We start from the raw sequence: 20,923 nt of genomic DNA on the forward strand, positions 1-20,923 counted from the left end.
CAGTCATGACTAGAATTGGCCAACATCATGTGGAGAAGGTAATGGAACAATATTTTGTGGAAAATAATTGAGAGAACTTTTTTTTTAATTTCCTTGAAATAATATAGTTTTTAGACATACCTTATTTCCTAGTTTTTCATTTATTTATTTTAATTTTTTCTATTTTAAGAACTTCTAATATTGGGCACAAAAATGAGCCTGGGATGTGAGTATGAGGAGAGAGGAAAACGGACACGTTCGAGATGGCTGTGCTGGGGAGGCTGTCAAATTGCAGGTCTTCAGCCATATGAATCATGCTAAGCTTATGTATAGAACAAACCACAGCAGAGTGAGCAAACCTTATTTGTAGCATCCGTAGTTACTTGCAGTGATTCCACTAATTTCTCATGACTGTGACACTGGACAGGTCACCGATGTTTCTTGTACCTGTATTTGGTCATGTGTATAACAAACATTTTAGGTATAGATCTACCACAGTAGAGTGTTCTGAGAAATAAATGTAAATATGTTTATAAAAATCATAGCCTAATGACTGGCATTTAAAAGGCACCCAATGGAGCTGAATTTCTTTGCTATCACCTAATGCTCCATTGTTTCAAGTGTTTAAACCATAAAATCTAAGGCAGAAGACACTTAGTAGTTTGTTTCTTTTCGTCTTACAGGGTCGATATGTATATAGAAGGTAGGGCAGGTTTGAGTGAAAAGCTTCTTCATTACTCATCGCATACACCTGAGGAAAAAGATACAAAGCTTGACCTGATCAAAGAGGGAACAACAAGCCATTATTTTCCTGTCTTTGAAACTGTACCTGGGAGCTTCTGAATAGCTGAACACATGGAACTTCTTGGAAGGTGGACTGTCCAGGGAAGGCATGGAAATTCCATGCCACTTCCCCTGATCTCACCCTAGGCATTTCTTCAGCTTTTCAGTGGCTACATTATTTGAGCCTCAAAACTACAATAGAGAATTATTCAGTGAGCAGTATGGATTGCCACCTATCAAGGATAAAGGAAACCTAAAGTCACAGTCACTACTCTGCCCCAAGTGGAAACTGTGATGTTTCTATCTGGATCACTGCCACGTTTGCAGAACAACAAGAACCAAAAATCAAGAGAGAAGAACTTCATTCGGTTTTAGGGGTGACCCACAGCAAAGTTTGTACGAATGGAAAGAGGTCCAGTGAGAACCTCAAACTTAATGTACTGTAAGGCTATCTTGAAAAACAGGCTTCTGGGCCTCTGCTCTTGTGCTGCTTCTTTTATGACAACACCTTTAGATTGCAGGACAAAAAACAGTAACACGAAAGACTACAAAAGAAATCAAAAGAAAGTCCTGATTCTACAAAGGAGGCTAAGCAGATGAGAACCAATACCAAAACCAAGGGCCAACCTGAGAATAAAAAGTCAAAGAGCTCACTGCAAAGAGAAGAGAGTTCAGTCCAGGTGCTGACTTGCCACAGGGCATGAGGAGCCTTTGTGGATACTGCACCTGATTGACGGCTGGGGTCCTTGGCAATGGGCAACATAGACCATGCCTTGTTGGAACCTCCAGAAAAACTGTGGAAGCCAAGACAATCCAAATGAGAATAAGCAAAGGGTGTTTATACAGAGCTTGCTATAGAAAGGAAGTCAGCCACCATCAGTCACAGAGATTCAGAGGTAGGCAGGAAAGTCTGAGAGATTTATGGTAGAAAAAGTTATGCCCTGATTGCAGGTTGCTGGCCTAGGGATGCTGTAAGCTGGCTAACTAGAAGCATGGATTTCTACGTGATTGGTCGGAGATTCATATTTTGCTTTCTATGGTTGGTCATAAATTGAAAATAGAGGCAAAAATTAGGGAAGTTGGCAGTTACTGACCAAACGCTGGTGTATTTGACTAACTGTTGTAAAGGTCATGATAGAAGCTGTTTAGTCTATAAGGGCACTAAGAGGTTAGAGGGTTTCTTAGCAATTTGGCTGCTGTAACAAAATACCATAGGCTGGGTAAAGAACAGATGTTTCTATCTCACAGCTCTGTAGGCTGGGAAGTACAAGATCGATGTGCCAGCAGATTTCACATCTGGGGAGCACCTGTTCCATGATTCATAGACAACCAATCTCTGGCTGTGTCCTCACATGGCAAACATGCCAAGGGAATTCTCTAAGGTCCCTTTTATAAGGGGACTAATGTCATTCATGAGCGCTCCACCCCCATGACTTGATCATCTCCTGAAAGCCCCACCTACTAATGGCTTGAAAGAATATATATTTTTAGGGATCTCTTCTAAAGACATGGGGGTCAGGATCTCAACGTATGAATTTATGGGAAACATAAACATTCAGTCCTTAACATAAGGCAACAGAAAAACAGTGCCTGGGAATTTGTGGGGCACTGACCTTCACGTCCAAAAGCCTTCCCTGATGTTAATGGAGCTCCTGACTCTCAAGGCATGGTATAAAAATAGACTGTGAACAAGAATTCTACCAGTTCTACCAAAGAGCCCATGATATGTGCATTTGAACAATGTATATTACAATATAACATTGAAGTTGTTTTCTTTGTGTACCAAGTAATTATCCATACTTTTGTATGTATACATAGTCTGAAAATATATTTGCCAAAATATTATCTTAAATCAATGGTGCCATATGATTTCTCCTTTTATTATTTATGATGTTAATTTGCTGAGATATTTTAATAAATATCACATATCACTCAAAATTTTTATTATTAAAAAATGTATACGTCCCGTGTAGTCCAAAGAAATGTTTTATGAACTTACATACACCAAGGATCTAACTAGCAAAGTTAACCTTTTATCTTTGCTTTATCACATATCAGTCACTACACCCCTGTTTGCCTCAATCAAACAAATTTTTTTTTTTTTTTTTGCGTTTCAAAGTAAGTTGCAGACATCTTTGCAGTTCACTCCGGGACACAGTGGCATACAGATTATAGCATAGTGAAAGCAGTAAGAACCAACATTGCAAGAAAGAGGATGAATTAAAGTTCACCCAGGCTTATTTCACATCCCAGAGCAGGAAATGAGGAGAGCAGATGAGGAGAAATGAGGATTCTGAAAGAGTCTACTCCTGGGAGAAGCGTGCTGTCATGAAGGTGAAGTCACTGTCCAAGAGAGACTGGAGAGGGATAGAGTGTAAAGCCACTGAACACCAGGGCTGCACACTGTAGGGCCTGGGGCAGACAGAACATGCTGCAAGAGGGGATAAGCCCCCGGCCCATGTGGAAGATGCAAGCTGGGTGGGTGCTGTGGATGCCACAGCTGTTGTGGAATGAGAAGAGAAAATGGGAGCCTTGGCTCCAACCAAGAAGTGAGCGGAGCCACACTTCTTACTCTCTCACTGAATCAGGGAACATGGAGAAAGGTCTGGATCTTCGCACCTGCCCAGTAAGGAAGCAGAGGTGGGAGAGGGAGAGTCAGGCTGGACAAACTTATGGAGAAGCAGAGGCCCCAGCCTCACTGCACATGTGTTCCTGACCTGATTCCTCCAATTCTCCAGGTGTTTAAGAGCCATGGACAAGACTACCTCATTGGGAACAAGCTGTGCTGGGCTGATATTCACCTGCTGGCACTTCTCTACCATGTGGAAGAGCTTGACTCCAGCCTCACTTCCAGCTTCCCTCTGCTGAAGGTGACCCATTTCCCAGTCCTTAAGAGGCAGCTCCTCATCTCCCACCTTGGTATCTAGTATCTGGGCCCTTGGACTGGCCACATTCTGATCCCAGCCTTCTCCAGGTTTTCAGGGCCCCCCATGTCTCCAAAATGAGCTTCCAGGTCCTGATTCAGAGGCATGGAAATGCCTTCTTGTTATGCCAAGGAAATTTGACGTGCATGCTACCCCAAGAAGAACATTTCACTTTATATAATGCCAATGACCCAGCGCCCAGCATCTCTCCTCGTCCCTGTTTCACTGTGGTTTTTGCTCCTGAGTTCTCTGTGATGCCCTTTATCCCAATATGCCCTTGTCTTCCCACACCAAGCGTGTCTGAGCAGGGCCCTTTCCGTCTGGTTCCTTCGTTGGGCTCTGGCTCCTGCTGCCAGATCATTGTGTTCCTTGTGCACAGCTCTCCCAACACGCTGCCCCCCAACGCTATATCTCTCTATGGGAAAAACTGGCCCCATGATTTGTCTTTCACATTTTCTATTTTCATTTCTAACTCAATTTTCCCATATCTTCACTTCTTCTGCTTAGAGACTGATCTGTGCTGATATCTTACATGCACATTGTTCTTTCTCATCTTCTGTAAGAGCCATAAATATACAAGATTCAAGTGTAAGAAAGAGAGTAGGAAGACTGAACTGAATAAAGTCTTAAAGACATTGTTTGGGAAAATGCTAGTGAGCTGCATATTCTTCCTCTTATCTTCATCTCTCACTTAGTAACTGTTCCTGCCTCCATACTGGTGCTGATGGAGGGAACTCAGCTGGTCTTTGTGTAGGAGGGGCTCAGATTCCCTGGGTTGTGTTAATGGTGGTGTCAGCCCTTGGCTTCACTCTGAGGCTGTGCTTTGTGCATTGCCGGCCCTGAAAATCAGAATCAGCAAACTCCGCACAGTGAAGAAGTTTTTGCAGCCTGGCAGCCTGAGGAAGTTTCCCATAGATGCAAAAGGCTTAGAAGCAGCAAAGAAGATTTTCAAGGTTTGATAAAGCAGGCATGGATGCCAAGAACATGCAATAAGAATATTCTAAAATTTTGCAACAATAAATTGCTTTTTCTAAAGGTTGGTTGTGGCTATTGTGAAGTTAATAAACTTTTTAAAAATTATATGCTATTACATAGTAAAACATCCATGACCAGATTTAGTTAAAATCGATTTCTTTTCATTAGTATCTGATATGAAATCAGATTTCCATTCTCCCCATAAATTTTCTTGGAATTAAAAATTTAGTAAAAAAGTAAAATGTAGACTATGTGAGTTGTTTGACTTGTTCAAGAATTGTCCTGTAACATTTGTTAAATGACCTATAAAAAAGTCAGGTGCAGAAATTTACTTCTGACACTCTGCACAAGAAAACAATTACCATTCTGGGGAATGGCAAAATGAAATTTTCTTTTTTTCCTGGACATACATTTTATTTCTCATGAAAACACTTTTTCTTATGCATTTTCAAACAACAATTCTGTCTGCTGTGGATCCCTCGGTTTTCTAGGAGGTGAGGAAATATTGAAGAGCAAACAGACCCACCCTCTGCTCTCAGGCCACCCTGTTGTCCCTTACAGGCATGTGTTCCTAACTCATCCTCACTCTGCTCCTTAAGGCTCTGTGGGGCCCCAGGCATGAGCCTTCCCTCAGTTCCCTCAGTGCCACTCAGGCCTGGGCTGCCAAGATACAGATGGTATATGTGAATTACACATAAGTAAGTATATGCAACATCATTTTTCTCTGGTGTGTCATTGTGCTAACGTGCTTGGATTAGAAGTGATTTCTAGGAACCCTTCCCTGCATCTTCTAGCTTCTGGGGGCTCTTGGCCTTTCTAGACTTTCATGGATCGTGACCACATCACTCTAATTTCTGCCTCCCTCTTCCAGCACCTCACCCTCTGTGTCTTGTGTCTTTTCTTCTCTCTGCGGTGAGGACAATTGTCATTGGATTCGGGGCCTTTCCAGATATGCCAAGAGGATCTCATCTCAAATTCTTTTACTTCATTACATCTACAAATAGTCTTTTTCCAAATTAAATCAAGTTCACAGGGTCTAGGGATTTCTATATGGACCTATCTTTCTTGGGGGCCAACAAAACGCCCTGCATGTTATAGATGAAGAAAGATTACTTGCAATTGATGAATCCAGGTGATGGATACTTTCAGATTTGTTATATTATGAGTGATTTGAGTGGCGTAAAGAGGAAAGCACATGCAAATAGTGTTCCCGGATTTGGCAGATAAAATACAGGACACCCACCTAAATGTGAATTTCAGATAAACAATAAAGAATATTTCAGTATAATCAGGTTTCATACTGTGTTTGGAAATAGCTATAACTAAAAATTTATTGATTGTTTGCCTGAAATTCACATTGACATGGATGTCCTATATTTTATTTGTCAACCCAGTAAGAAAAGGGTGGCATCAGCTTGTCCTTCACAGACATCCCCCGCAGCTATGCTCACAATAGAGGTTTTTCAGTTGCCATAGTCTTTGCATCCAACTCATGAAAACAAGTGTCTTAAAAAGCCAGTTTCTGCTGACTTGCAAAAAGAGCAAAATCTAGGTGGAATGTATTGTTTAAACTTTAATTGCCAACCTTGAAAAGGAACATATTAACCACTTTCTTCTGATAAGCAGATCATTGCCTCACATCTTAGAATCCAGTAGGTGGCCCCTTGGCCATGAAATGTGTGGGAGACGCTTTTCTGTAACTTGACCATTCTTTCAGTGGGAGGGAACTATCGAAAGGAACAACAAGCTTATAAATACATTGGGACCTGGAATTCAGTTGTCGAACCACGACAGTGACAGCGTTTAACAAAGTAAGTACTGATCTTATAAATCTCTCTACATTGCCTCACACTCTCCTCTCTAGCCTTCTAGAAAAATATGCTAATGTGAGTCCTTAGCACAAAGAAAAGTCTATTTTTACTCATATCGTGCCATCTTGGCGTGTTTGGGTGACAGTTCAAGAATTGTTTATTTCTATTCTGTTGGATGCATCTTTACAGAAATGTAAAAATGAAGAATTTAGAAAACCAGGGCCTCAGCATTGAATGGTATGGGAAACAATGACATAAGGAGAAAAAAAAATGATAGTAATTTAAACAATCTGAGACTAATCAGTGCTGGAAGAAGTGGCAATGTGTGCAAAAATTTCTTTCTCTATATAAGTAATCAACACACAATTGTAAATTGTGACACTGTAATACTATATTGGCTGTGAAAATTTTAAACTAAGGTTTATTATAATTAGAGTAAATTAGTTTGAATGTCAGGGGAACTAGATTCTAGTTGAGCCTTTGCCACTAATTAGCTCCACGACAAGTCATACTCTGTCCCTGGAGTTCTACCGACTCCTGGCCAATCTAGAGGATAGCTAAGAAAGTGACTCTGACTGTTGCTGCACTTTGAACTGTGTAATTCTTTGTATGGAGATCTGACCTGCCCACTCTAGGATGTTTCTAGGCATCCCTGCCCTCTACTTATCTGATTTGTAGCCCCCTCTCCCTCCCTGCAGATGTAACAACCCAAAATATCTCTAGCCCTTGCTCAATGTCCTCTGGAGCAGAATAGCAAAATCCCCCTGGTTGAGAACCATGGGACTACATGACCTCATGGGACTAAGCAAGGCCGTGTTACTGATGCGCCCCACTGCTTGGACGTTCACTGAAAACTTCGTGTTAATCCACGTGGACTGATTAGTGAATATCATTAACCTCTGTACAGGAGCTAAAAAGGAAAGAGAGAGAGAGAAACAGAGAGCCATTATATGACAGATTTCATGTAAGTCTGGATTCATATGAAATCTTATTCCTACTAGAGTTCTATGGACAAAATACAGAGAACTAGAGAAATGGATACAAGATAGATAATAGATGATGAAGAGGCAGATTACAGAGAGATAGATACATAGAACAAAACAATACATACATGGATGGGTAGACAGAGATTATAAATAGATACATATACATAGATGGTTGATAGGTAAAATAACTGATGGATAGATAGATCAAAGAAAGAGGATCCATGGGCTACTCAATGTGTCCAGAGACTCACCCATCTTCCAAGCACTGGGACCAGAGCAAACACCCATTGCTGAGTTCCTACTATGAATTTTTGTACATTATCTCATTTAACTTTCTCAACAACCTTCAAAAGTAGAAGTAACTACCTCTATTCTAAGGAGAGAAAATTGAGGCTCAGAGATTAAACAAACTACTGAGTTTATGAATCTCATAACGGGAGGAGTCGTGATTTATCTCATTCTCCCTTCTCTCTGATAAGAAACAGTGTCATCGGGACCAACTCAGAGATGGAACTCCTTTAGTTTACTCCTGGAATTATGAGAGCTTATATTCCTTTCAAAACAAGCCCATTTTTAATTGATGTAAATACAGTTATACTAGTCCTCAACTCACTCTGGTTTTTAGGTTGTCAAATCAGAGAAAGGCACACTTTTATTAATTTTTTCTTCCAAGCAAGCCCCTGAAAAGTTGCTCACAGGAGGAACTCAAGAATTAGATGTTCTCCTCTCGCCCTCTCCTTCCAACATTTAGTTAGCTAATATACATTGAATAAGAAAATATAAAACAACTTCTCAGAGAGGAGCTGAGAGCCAGGTTACGGGGTGGAGTGGAAAAGCTCTGGACCTGCAATCAGAAGTTCAGGCTGACCCAACACTCACCAAGTGTGCAGCATGGGACAGGTGCTTTAGCTCTCTGAGACTCAGTGTGCCCATCTTTAATTCGGATAATAGGAGCCATTTCCTATTCCTGCAACAGCCATATCAGGGTTCCTATTCCTATTCCTGTTCCTGCAACAGCCATATCAGGGTTGTTGCAGAAGGTAGACACACTCCCTAGATATTGACCATGAATGAGCAGCATGTGTGTGTGACCCATGGCAAATCCTTGAACTCTCTGGTTCTCATTTTCTGTTGACCCAACAAAGCTCAATGGTAACCTATGGTCTCAGTCTTAGCCTGACCCTTGGAAACCTCACATTGAGAAAGTGGTATGTTAGTTATCAGCAGGCGTGTTGTGATAAAATATTATGTAAGATAAAATTTCATTTCCTTTTGAAACATGATCCTCAATCAATGGCTAAGAGAGTTTAGTTTGGGGATTGGAATTACGACACTGTGAACTCCAGTCCATAATAGTTAAACAAGCACACCCCACGCTTTCCTGTGAACTTCACTCTCCCTTTCATTCTGCTGAATTATGCTATTTCCATTTCCCAAGTTACCTGAATTTACTCCTGGAGTTATCATAGGAAGTACAATGCCAAAATATCTAATTACAAAACAGGTGAGTTGATTCAGTATGATTTCAAAGAATTCATACAGGCGTGAGCCACTGCACCCAGCCTCAACTAATGTATTTCTTAAAAAGTAGGTATGACTAAAATTAGGCATCAAAATATTTTAAATGTCTACATTTTAGAATATGGGAGTCAATAGTTTAACCTTTGGAAAGTAAAGAATTTGATGGATCCATCAAATATCAATTGGATATTTGATGACATGGAAGAATTATTGTTAATATTTCATGTGTGATAATGTACTCTGGCAAGCCACTTAAAAAACCTCAGTATCCTCAAATGTAAAATGAGAATAACAACAGCATTCACCTTAGGTGATTTTTGTAGGATAAAATGAAGAGAAGTTTAGAAGAATGATCAGTGTGTGACTGACATTGAACAAATGCTAGCTCCTTCCATATCCTACAAAGTTAATGCAGCAACATCTCTTCTTCCAGGTTATAAAACAAAATGCCCCCCACAGAATTAGAATACAGAATTCCAAAAGAAACAAGGGATTAGCATTCTTGTCTGTTTAAATAATTTGGATCTTCTAGTTACAGTCAAACAAGTCTGAGGCCTAATTTCTGGTTTTGATCAAATGCAGTCTCACAGCCAAAGAACTGAACAGTGACTTAGCTCCCTGTCGGTCCTCCCTATCAGTGACATCCTCTGGTTTCACAGCCAGTTCATGGATTCCCAGGGTCTTCACCCAGCTGGCTTCCAGGTGTGCCTTCATTTTAGTCCTTGGTGTAGATATCCATGTCTATCACCAACTGGGGCGTGACTGTGAACATTATATTTCTCTGATGTTCCATTTCATTAACTAAAAAATGGAGATAACAACCATTTCATGGGACTATAAGGAGGGTTAAAGATTTAAAATATTGAAAGGGGCCAGGCGTGGTAGCTCAAGTCTGTAATCCCAGCACTTTGGGAGGCTGAGGCAGGTGGATCACAAGGTCAGGAGTTCAAGACCAGCCTGGCCAAGATGGTGAAACCCCATCCCTACTAAAAATACAAAAAAAAAAAAAAATCAGCTGGGCGTGGTGGCAGCCACCTGTAATCCCAGTTACTCGGGAGGCTGAGGCAGAGAATTGCTTGAACCTGGGAGGCAGAGGTTGCAGTGAGCTGAGATCATGCCACTGCACTCCAGGCTGGGCAACAGAGAGAGACTGTCTCAAAAAAAAAAAATATTGAAAGGTACTAGCATTGAGGAAGGATCATTAGGAAGTTTTCAATGAATATTAGTCCTTTAATTCTTCCTCTTCCCATTAACTCCTATATATGTGTTATTACCACATACTCTCACCTCTTAGGCTGCCAAGAAAAGTCACAGTTAGCCAATGAAGACTTGAGACTGGTTTGCTGGAATCTGAGGGTGGCCACTGATGGGTAACAATCTGAACCAAGAAAACATTCCAGGAACTCCTCCAACCCAGTCTTGAAGAAGGCAGGTTCTACCTCAGTATTTTAGGTAGTTTTCAACCATATATGCTAAGGTACATTTTTTTATTCTATGGCTTCAATTATTCATTCATTCATTCAGGCTTAGAGAAACCTCCAGAAGACTGCTATCATGGCAGAGAAACCCAAGCTCCACTACTACAATGCACGGGGCAGAATGGAGTCCACCCGGTGGCTCCTGGCTGCAGCTGGAGTAGAGGTAGGTTCTGAGTTAGGTCATCTTAAGTTGGATTGAAAATTGCGTTATCACATACTTTTCCCACAGAAACTATGAGATGATTACTTACCGAAGCATTGTGCCTTAAATAAAAATGGACTGTAATTAAGAAAAAGATGAACAGATTTGACCAAGTAATTCTTAAAATTTCTTCTCATCTAAAAGCATACATATTAAAATACATTTAAGAAACTAATCACAAAGTGTAGAACTTAAGTGGATTAGAATTTAAACAAAGTGTAAAAAATAATTTATGGCATTTATACAACAATTAGAAACATGAATATCGATTGAATATTTGATGACATGGAAGAATTATTGTTAATATTTCATGTGTGATAATGTACTATGGCTATCTTTAGAATACTTAATGTGTTTTAGGAAAACACACTGAAGTATTTAAGGATTAATCATACGGATCTGGGATTTCTTTGGAATTATTACAAGAGGAGAAGTAGGTGGGCATACAGATGAAACCATATTGGTTTTGATTGATAATTATTGATTCTAGGTGAGAAGCATAAGGAGAATCATTATGTTTTTCTGTTTATATTTATTCACGTTCATAATTTCAACAATAAAAAATAAAAAATGCATAATATTTTTAAATGGTTGCAATTAGAGGTAAAACGCAAACTACAAATGAAGACGGAAGGGAGTGGATTGTAACAGACTACCTATTGAAGATTGACTAAATTCACAGCAATTATTTGGTTGAGCACTTACTAATTCCAGGTTCTGTACTAGGTCATGGAGACAGTGAAGAAGACAGACACAGTCCCTGCCCTGGGACGGCCTACATGTCTATGAGGATGCAGAGAAATAAACACGTGGTTAAAATCGGGGGACAGGCTTCTAGAACACATGAGCATTCCCCAGTGCCACAAAACCACATCAGAAACTAGAAGTTTTCATTAAACATAATATTAGTGTGGGACTCTCATTCCTTTATTAAATTGAGAATTTTACCCTATTGTGTCGCATGTACTTCAGAAGAGAAAATTATAGTTGCAAGTGTTAAAGCTGTGTAACAGCGGTGACCTATTTCACCCTTAGCAGGGTTCCTGAGAAGTGGGGCGATACAAATTACAGCAGAGGCTCCTTCGTGGCAGAATATTTGATGGCCATTAGCCCATGGCACGCCCCATGCTGGGGACACACAAGGTTGTGGTCTGATCTCACTTGGAGACACAGGCTTTCTTAAGATACGACAACACCATAACTAGGAGAACTGCTCAGTGCCTTTTCTTCAGTGACATCCCCTCTCAAAACATGACCTAATCATAGACATTCATGAGATCAGGGTGAAGGTGAAGTGACCTAGAAGATTGAGCAGCTATGTGCTGTGACCCATGCACTTTTCTCAATGAATTAGGTCTAAATTTCCAAATGGCCATGACCAGCCCCCTCTGTGTACCCTGTCAAACTCAGACGTCTTATATTCTCCAAATTATGCACCAGATAGGGGCCATTCAAGGTCACAAGTCTATAATAGAATGAACTAACTAGAATCCATTTACTGTGTCTGCTTCCAGTTTGAAGAGAAATTTCTAAAATCTGCAGAAGATTTGGACAAGTTAAGAAATGGTAAGATCAATCTCTAAGTGCCTCTGATGAGTGTATCTAGTAGAAAGTACAGAGGGAGGGTTGAGCAGCCAGTAATGCCTATGTGTGTGAGGGGTGGTATTTGGACATGACGCAGAGGGAGAAAGTGGTTAAGATGGAAGAGATGTGGCTCCTTGATCAAGTCTGGCAACTCTCTCCAGGCTAAAAGGACCAGACCACTCAGAGTATTTGTTAGAGGAATGATCTCCTGCACCCTGAGAAAGCCTTTTTTGTTTTCATGCTTGGGGAACCATGAATGAGCTGTGGTCATCAGTTCAGGATCCCATACAGCCCGCCCCATCCAAGCACATGCAAGAACATGCATTAGACAAAAGGAAGAGAAATAGATGTGGCCAATGTCTTGAGTTTTTTCTCTCATCGGGGGCCATGAGAAGGTAACACTGCAGCACTATTGCACACTTTGAAGACCAGAGAAAGGGACCGTTACATAAAAACCTCTCAGAACCTGCCTTAAATGTCACAAACACCATGATACTTACTCTGGGAAGTTCCTGTTTTAAATGACATCTTGTTGCCAGTCGTATTGTAACTTGTCCCAACCTCTTCCTAAAATATCCATGAAGGTAAATCAACACAAAAAATACAAGAGTCCCACTATGTATCTGGAGGGGCAATAAAAATATACATGAAACAAATGGGTAAAAAGTAAAAGGAAGCTTCTTAAGAAAAAGAAGAACTACACAAAGCTTTTTAAAAATGTTGTTTGGGCTGGGTGCAGTGGCTCACGCCTGTAATCCCCCATTTTGGGAGGCTGAGCCAGGTGGATCATTTCAGTTCCGGAATTCGAGACCAGTTTGGCCAACATGGTGAGACCCCATCTCTTCTGAAAATACAAAAATTAGCCATGTGCAGTGGTGCATGCCTGTAATCCCAGCTATCAGGAGGCTGAGGTAGGAAAATCACTTGAACCTGGGAGGCAGAGGTTACAGTGAGCCAAGATCACGCCACTCCACTCTAGCCTGGGTGACAGAATGACACTCTGCCAAAAAATAAAAATAAAAATAAGTTGTTTCAAGTGAAATCTTACCAGGCAATAATTTCTTCTTCATTTTACAAATTTAGTCATTTCCACAGCCGTTATTTTTCATCCGGAAAGGGTGGGTTTCATAGACATTTCACTTTCCTTTTTTTTCTTCCTTCTAAAGATGGATATTTGATGTTCCAGCAAGTGCCAATGGTTGAGATTGACGGGATGAAGCTGGTGCAGACCAGAGCCATTCTCAACTACATTGCCAGCAAATACAACCTCTACGGGAAAGACATAAAGGAGAGAGCCCTGTACAGTATATTTTCTGTTCTTCCATCTACAGAGAATACAGAGTGATTTAGGTCCTTCCTTGAGTGGGTGGGACCATGGGAGGGCATCGAGACCAGCAGCAGGCTGGGCCTTGGATGTGTACACTGAGGTCCAGTATTGCAGAGTCCCATGGAGATGAGGGAACAGTGAACACGGGGAGGGTTCAGACAAGTGTGATTGTAAAAGACAATGCAGCCTATGGATCCAGCACCATGACAGACGTTTCCAAACACTGATGAACCGTGAACTCAGGAGGATGGGGAATCATGATTCTAGGTGCTCAGGCCTTCAGAGGCTGGACTCCGGCCAATAGCTTTGGACAGGCGTAGAATATTTGTGAGTCTGTAGATGAAGGACTAGGGAGGGAAAACTGCAAAGAAGCCAAATCTAAGGTCCTAGTAATTCCAAGAATGATGACCAGGAACCTAAATTAGCAACAAATTATATCAACTGGAATACTTGAGCAGGGCTAGTAGAGGCTGGCACCAAAGATGGTGTGGTTACCTTGACACATGGATAGAAGGCCAAAACAGCCAGACTGATTCAATACCAGCAAAACCAAGGGGTCACCTTGCTGTTGTGATCACACTGCATGATTCCAAATAAATCCTGAATGAAACTGCTGGCAGCTCCTCAAAAACTCCAATGACCCTCTAACTGGTATACCCCCAAACAATCAAAAATACATCCACCCTATATCTTTCACATAAATGAATAATGCAAATAACAATGTTCATAGTATTCAAAAAGTAGAAACAACCCAAATATCAACAATCAATAAATGGAGGAGAAAAATGCGCCTTAGCCATGTAATGGAAAGATATTTGGAAATGAAAAGGAATGAAGTACCAATGCATGCTACAAGATGGTTAAACCATAAGACATGTTACATAAAAGAAACAAGACACAGAAGGCCACGAATTATAGGATTCTTTTCGTACGAAATGTCCAGATACTCAGATCCAAAGAGGTAGAAAGTGGATTAGTGGTTGCCTGGGGCTAAAAGAGTGGGACTTGGGGAAAAATGAAGAATACTGCTAATGGTACAGATGTCCTTATCAGGGTGATAAAAATACTTCTGGAATTGGACTGTGATTATTTTTACAGAATTCTATGAATGCACTAGAAGCCACTCAGTAGTATAATGTAACATGTGACAATTATAGTATGTGAATACGCATTAATAAAGCTCTTGTTTTAAAAAGTATAGAGAATTTCCCCAAGGAAGGGGATTCTTAGATGGGGTCTCAGGAAAGGCACACATGGCTAAAGTTGGGCAACAGCACATGGAGAGGGCTGTGGAAACGTATTTCATGAGTGTAATTGGAAGAACTGCAAATATGGGACATAGAATTAGCCCTGGGAGCTGTAAAATGATGAGAGAGGACGAGGAAATATGGATGAGAGGGCTGTGCCAGGGACTCTCTTAGGATTACTTAGGAAGCAGATCTTTGACCACTTGACACACACTAAGTCCATGCACAGAACAAACCACAATTCGGATGATCGATCCTAGCACAGCACCAGTGGGTACTGGCAGTGATTCCACCAATTTCTCTCATGACTGTGACCACCAATGTTTTTTTCCTGTATTAGGTCATGTGTGTAACAAAATTTAGAGATCTATCTACCTCGATAGGTTGTTTCAATAAAGAAATGTTAATATACCTGTAAAAATCAGAGCATAATGACTAGACTATAAAAGGCACTCACTGGAGGTGAATTATTTTGCCATCACCTGTTACTCTACTCTCTTAGGTTTTTATAAACCTATAAAATCTAAGGCAAAAGGTATTTGACTATTTGGTTGTTTTTGTCTTTCAGGATTGATATGTATACAGAAGGTATAGCAGATTTGGGTGAAATGATCCTTCTTCTGCCCTTTTGTCAACCTGAGGAAAAAGATGCCAAACTTGCCTTGATCAAAGAGAAAACAAAAAATCGCTATTTCCCTGCCTTTGAAAAAGTAAGTGAAACTATTCAGTGTTTGGGGAACTGAGTTTAGAGGCCAGTAGAAAAATAGTGGCTGGGCATTCCTGGGGCACTGACCTTCACTTTCAGTGAGACTTCCTGAACACCAATGCAGCGCTCTGACTCTCAAGGCATTTTATGAAAATAGGCTTGGAGAAACAATTGTATCACTTATACCCAAGCTATAATTTTCCAGCAAAATTTTAATTTACTGAACCCCAACATGGAATTATCTGTTCAACAAAATTTCGTGTTTATAAGTAGAACGTGGGCTGTGGAAGGCTCTGGACCACACTAGAGGTTGCTGTTGAGTCTATGGAACCCAATGGACTTTGATTGAAGACGAGCATGATGAAAGTGATCCATCAGAAAACATTCTGGTACCATGTGCAGGAAGACAGGAGACCAATTGCCCAACCAGAGAATACTGTAGTGTTTCAGAGATGGGTATTCTTAAAAAGGAGAGTGATTGTGGGATGCAGAGGAAGATTTTGCAAAATGCATTATATAGTAAGTTGTAGACATCAGTGCAGTTCACCTGTAAACGCTTCAGCTTGCAGATTATAACATAGTGCCAGTCAGGAGTGAGAGTCAATGCTGTGAGAAAGATGATGAACTCAGGTTCACCCAGGTTTACTACAGATCCCAGGGAGAGAGAGCGGGGAATGAGGAGAGCAGACAAGGAGAAATGAGGACTCTGAAATAGTCTTCTTCTGGGGGAAGAGTGTTGTCATGAAGGTGGAGTCGCTGCCCAGGGAAGATTGGAGAGGGAGACAGCAGAATGTAGAGCCACGTCCTAAATGTGAGGGCTCCACACTGTAGGGCCTGGGGCAGACAGAACATGTGGCGGTGGGTGCTATGCCCCTGGCCCATGTGGAAGAAGCAAGCTGGGTGGGTGGTGTAGATGCCACAGTGACGTAGATGAGAAGAGAAAATGGGAGCCTGAGCTCCAACTGAGGAGTGAGTAGAGTCACACTTCTTACTCTCTCATTCATTCAGATAATGTGGAGAAAGCTCTGGATTTCTGCACCCATGCAGTAAGGCAACAGAGGTGGGGAAAGTCAGGGTGGAGAGGCTCTGAAAGAAGCAGGGGTCCCAGCCTGGGTGGGCATGTGTTCCTGATCTGATTCCTCCAATTCTCCAGGTCTTAAAGAGCCATGGACAAGACTACCTTGTTGGCAACAAGCTGAGCCGGGCTGACATTCACCTGGTGGAACTTCTCTACTACGTGGAAGAGCTTGACTCCAGCCTTATCTCCAGCTTCCCTCTGCTGAAGGTGACCCATTTCACAGCCCAGAGAGGCAGCCCCACATCTCCCATCTTGGGATCTTGTATCTGGGCCCTGGGACTGTCCAAGTTTTGACCCCAGCCTTCTCCAGGCCTTCAGTGCCCCAGGGTCTCCAAAATCAGCTTCCAGGCTCCAATGTTGAGAAATGAAAACACTTTTGTTATGGAAAGGAAATTTGTGGTGCATGCTACCCCACAAAGAGTATTTTGCCTTTTATCATGGGAAGGACCCAGGGCCCAGCATCTCTCCCCATCCCTCTATTTCAATGTGGTTTCTGTTCCTGAATTCTCTGTGACGTCCTTTATCCCATATGTGCCCTTGTCTTCCCACATTCAGTCAGTCTGAGCAGGGCCCTTTCCATCTGGTTTCCTCCCTGGGCTCCAGCTCCTGCTGTCAGACATTGTGTTCCTCTCTGCACAGCTCTCCAGCACTCTGCCCCCTACACTGTGTCTCTCACTGAGAAAAGGTGGTCCCATGGTTTGTCTTTAATATTTTCTATAACTATTCCCTTTCCCAACTAATTTCCCCATATTTTTACTTCTGCTTAGAGACTGATCTGTGTTGATATCCCACAGGCACATTATTTTTTCTTGTCTTATATGAGAGTCACTAATCTACAGGATTTATATGTAAGGAGAAAGATAGGGATGACTGAACTGATTAAAACTTAAAGACATCTTTGGGGAAAATAAAGTGAGCTACATGTTCTTGTTCTGATCTTCATTTCTCACTGGGTGTCTGTTTCTGCCTCCATGCTAGTGCTGATGCAGGGGACTTGCTTGGCCTTTGGCAGGAGGGGCTCAGATTCCCTGGGTCGTGTTAATGGTGGTGTCAGTCCTTGGCTTCACTCTGAGGCTGCGCTTTATGAATTACAGGCCCTGAAAACCAGAATCAGCAACCTGCCCACGGTGAAGAAATTTCTACAGCCTGGCAGCCCAAGGCAGCCTCCCCCGAACGCAAAATCTTTAGAAGAATCAAGGAAGATTTTCAGGTTTTAGTAAAGCAGCCATGGAGTCCAAGAATATACAAAACCAATATTCTAAAGTTTTGCAACAATAAAGTGCTTTACCTAAGTGTTGACTGTGCCTGTTGTGAAACTAATGAACTCGTTCCAATTATATGTTAATTAAATAATACAACTCCTATTTGCCGACTTAGTTAAAATTGATTTCTTTTCATTAGGATCTGATGTAAATCCAGATTTCCAATCTCCTCATAGCCAACCATTTTCTTGGAATTAAAAATTCAGTAAAAAAGGAAACTATAAATTATGTGGTTTGACTTTTCCAAGAATTGTCCTGTAACAAACAATTTCTCATACGATCTATTAAAATGTCAATGTAGAAATGCACTTCTGACATTTTCAGGTGTGCACAGGAGAAGAGTTACCATTCTCGGTAATTGCATAAAGCCATTTTCTTCTTTTCCTGGACAGTCATTTTATTTCCGATAAAAGCATTCTTTCTTATGCATTTGCAAAATAACGATTCTGTCTGCCGTGGATTCCTCAGTTTTCTAGAAGGTGAGGAAATATTGAAGAGCAAACAGACCCACCCTCTGCTCTCAGGCCCCCCTGTTGTCCCTTACAGTATATGTGCTCCTGGCTCATCCTCACTCTGCTCCTTAAGGCTCCGTGGGGCCCCAGGCCTTCCCTCAGTTCCTTCAGTGCCACTCAGGCATGGGCTGCCAAGATACAGATGGTATATGTGAATTACATACACATAAGTATATGCAAAATCATTTTTCCCTGGTGTGGCACTGTACCAGAATGCTTCCATTAGGAGGGCTTTGTAGCTCCACCACATACTGGTCCTATAATGTGAATCTCTCTCAGGACACCTGGACTTCTGCAATTTGAGCTCTCCTCCTGCTAGAGTGAGCTTCCCCACAGTTGGCAGATGTGGCTGAGGGAGCAGACAGACACACAGGCTTCCTACCTGCAGCTCCACTTTGCTCTAGTCTCTTCACTTACAATCAGAGTAGTTGTTCTAAAATGCAAATTAGAAAAAAAAAAATCACAGAATTCTTCAGTGAGTCCTGACTGCATACAGAATGCATCCTCACACCCGTCTTCACTCCTTGATCTCCAGCCCAATCAACTCTCTGAGCATAGCAGGGCCTCTTGCCTTCCTGCCTGGGTGCATCTGCTAGCCCTGCCTGGCAAGCTTCTTCCCAGTGGACACACTTAACACTACCTCATTGCTTTCCAGGAGTGCTGGGCTGTCCTCTGCCTTCCACAGAGCCCTAGTGAGCCTCTAGTAACACCTGAGGGCCACTGTGTCTGCTCCCCTGTACTGTGAGCTCATGGCGTGGGTCTTGGCCTGCTGTGTCCCCAGTGCTTCTTCACCAACGGACAGTGACACTTGCACAGACCCATGCACAGCTCTATGCACCTCCAGAACCCAGGTATATGAGACTGGGCTTTGAGAACTCACAAACCCCCACATACTCTACCTGTCTCTATTCATTCATCAATTTCTAAAAAAAAAAAGACTAATATCCCTCAAACTCTTCATAAGGACCTTGCTTGGATGCTAACCAAATTAAACAAACTGCTAAGAAATTTTTATGGGACACTTACATGAACTAGAATACTGAAGCTTTGGGGAAATTAGGGAATTATAGAATTTTAATATGATAAGAAATTATATTAAACATCATAGTGTGATTATGTTTAAAAGAGAAGTTCTTCCTTTCTAGAGATGAATACTAGTATTTACAGATGAAATGATATGCTGTCTGGGATTCACTTGAAAAGAATCCCATGGTAGTGGAAGGAGTACATGGGAGTTTGTATCATTTTCTTGTGGCTCCTGTCACAGATTCCTACAAACTGGGTGGCTTGAAACAACAGAAACGCATTTTCTTACAATACTAAAGGTCAGAAGTCTGAAGTCAGGGTGTGAGTAGGGCCACATTTCCCTGGAAGCTCTAGGGAACAATCCTTCCCTGCCTCCTACAGCTTCTGGGGGCGCTTGGCATTTCTGGACTTTCATGGATCGTGGCCACATCACTCTATTTCTGCCTGGGGCTTCCAGCACCTCACCCTCTGCGTGTCTGTGTCTTCTGTTCTCTATGTTGCAGGGACACTTGTCATTGGATTTAGGGCCTATCTGGATATTCCAGGATGAGCTCATCTCAAGTTCCTTAACTTCATCTGCAAAGAGACTTTTTCCAAATAAGGTCACATTTATAGGACCCAAGGATTTGGACATGGACCTCTCTTTCTTGGGAGCCAACATAACGTAATCCACTACCTGGTATAGATGAAGAAATGTTGCTGGAAATTGACGAATCCAGGTCATGGGTACCTTCAAGCTTGTTATATTATTCCCTCTACTTTTGTATTTGCTAGAATTTTTCCAAGTAAATTTTAAAACTATCTTATTTTAGGAGCTCCTACAATGTCCAGGTTTTGTCCCAGACAATGAGGACTGGACTCAAACAAGATGAAGGCTCTGCTCTCAGGAGCTCAAGGTCCAAGGGGAAATCTGATGTTGAATACACCTTGTCAAATTAATGTAGGGAAAGACACAATAGAGAAAATACAGTAGGAGCTGAAAGTAGAATATTCCAGTCAGAACAAATACTATGTGCAAAGGCCCAGAGGCCAGGAAGGGTGATTTGAGCAATGCAGAGAGGAAACACTATAAAAATAGGGTGGCCAGATTTGGCGGATAAGATACAGGACACCCAAATAAATGTGAATTTTTAGATAAACAATCAATACATTTTTAGTATAAACATGTTTCCTACAGTGTTTGGGACACACTTATACTAAAAAATTGACTGATACTTTGCCTGGAATTCACATTTACCTGGGTGCCCTGTATTTTATGTGGCAACCCAGTAAGAGAAGCCTTCCAGAGTGCCATCAGCCTGCCCTTCAAAGACGTACCCTCCCAGCTATGCTCCCAGCAGAGATTTCTCATCTACCTTCGTCCTTACATCCAAGTCACGAAAAGTGAGTGTCTTCAAAAAGCCAGTTTCCACTGACTTGTAAAGAAAGCAAAATTTGCTGAAATTTTTGGTTAAACTTTTTTTTTTTCACTGTTTTTTTTTTTTTTTTATTATACTTTAAGTTCTAGGGTACATGTGCATAA

General features: G+C 41.5%; 1 protein-coding gene and 1 pseudogene across 2 annotated transcripts in view; both read left to right on the plus strand.

Annotated features, from left to right (window-relative positions):
• LOC105524950 overlaps positions 1-4,645 on the plus strand; it is a 20,789-nt pseudogene extending 16,144 nt beyond the window's left edge.
• The window catches only part of LOC105524819 (glutathione S-transferase A1-like), a 31,532-nt gene extending 13,231 nt beyond the window's left edge, over positions 1-18,301 (plus strand). Inside the window, exons 1-7 of one of the 2 annotated variants that reach the window (XM_011960223.1) lie at positions 6,292-6,472; positions 10,504-10,620; positions 12,174-12,225; positions 13,410-13,542; positions 15,386-15,527; positions 16,677-16,808; positions 17,696-18,301. In XM_011960223.1, the coding sequence (XP_011815613.1) occupies positions 10,534-10,620; positions 12,174-12,225; positions 13,410-13,542; positions 15,386-15,527; positions 16,677-16,808; positions 17,696-17,818 (669 nt within the window). In that variant the 5' untranslated portion in view covers positions 6,292-6,472; positions 10,504-10,533 and the 3' untranslated portion in view covers positions 17,819-18,301. Of the gene's footprint in view, positions 1-6,291; positions 6,473-10,503; positions 10,621-12,173; positions 12,226-13,409; positions 13,543-15,385; positions 15,528-16,676; positions 16,809-17,695 lie in introns of those variants that run through there. The other variant, XM_011960224.1, reaches the window with a different exon arrangement.
• The last annotated feature ends 2,622 nt before the right edge of the window (positions 18,302-20,923 follow it).

This window comes from Colobus angolensis, unplaced genomic scaffold (genome assembly GCF_000951035.1).
Source record: "Colobus angolensis palliatus isolate OR3802 unplaced genomic scaffold, Cang.pa_1.0 Scaffold51, whole genome shotgun sequence".
NCBI lineage: Eukaryota > Metazoa > Chordata > Mammalia > Primates > Cercopithecidae > Colobus > Colobus angolensis.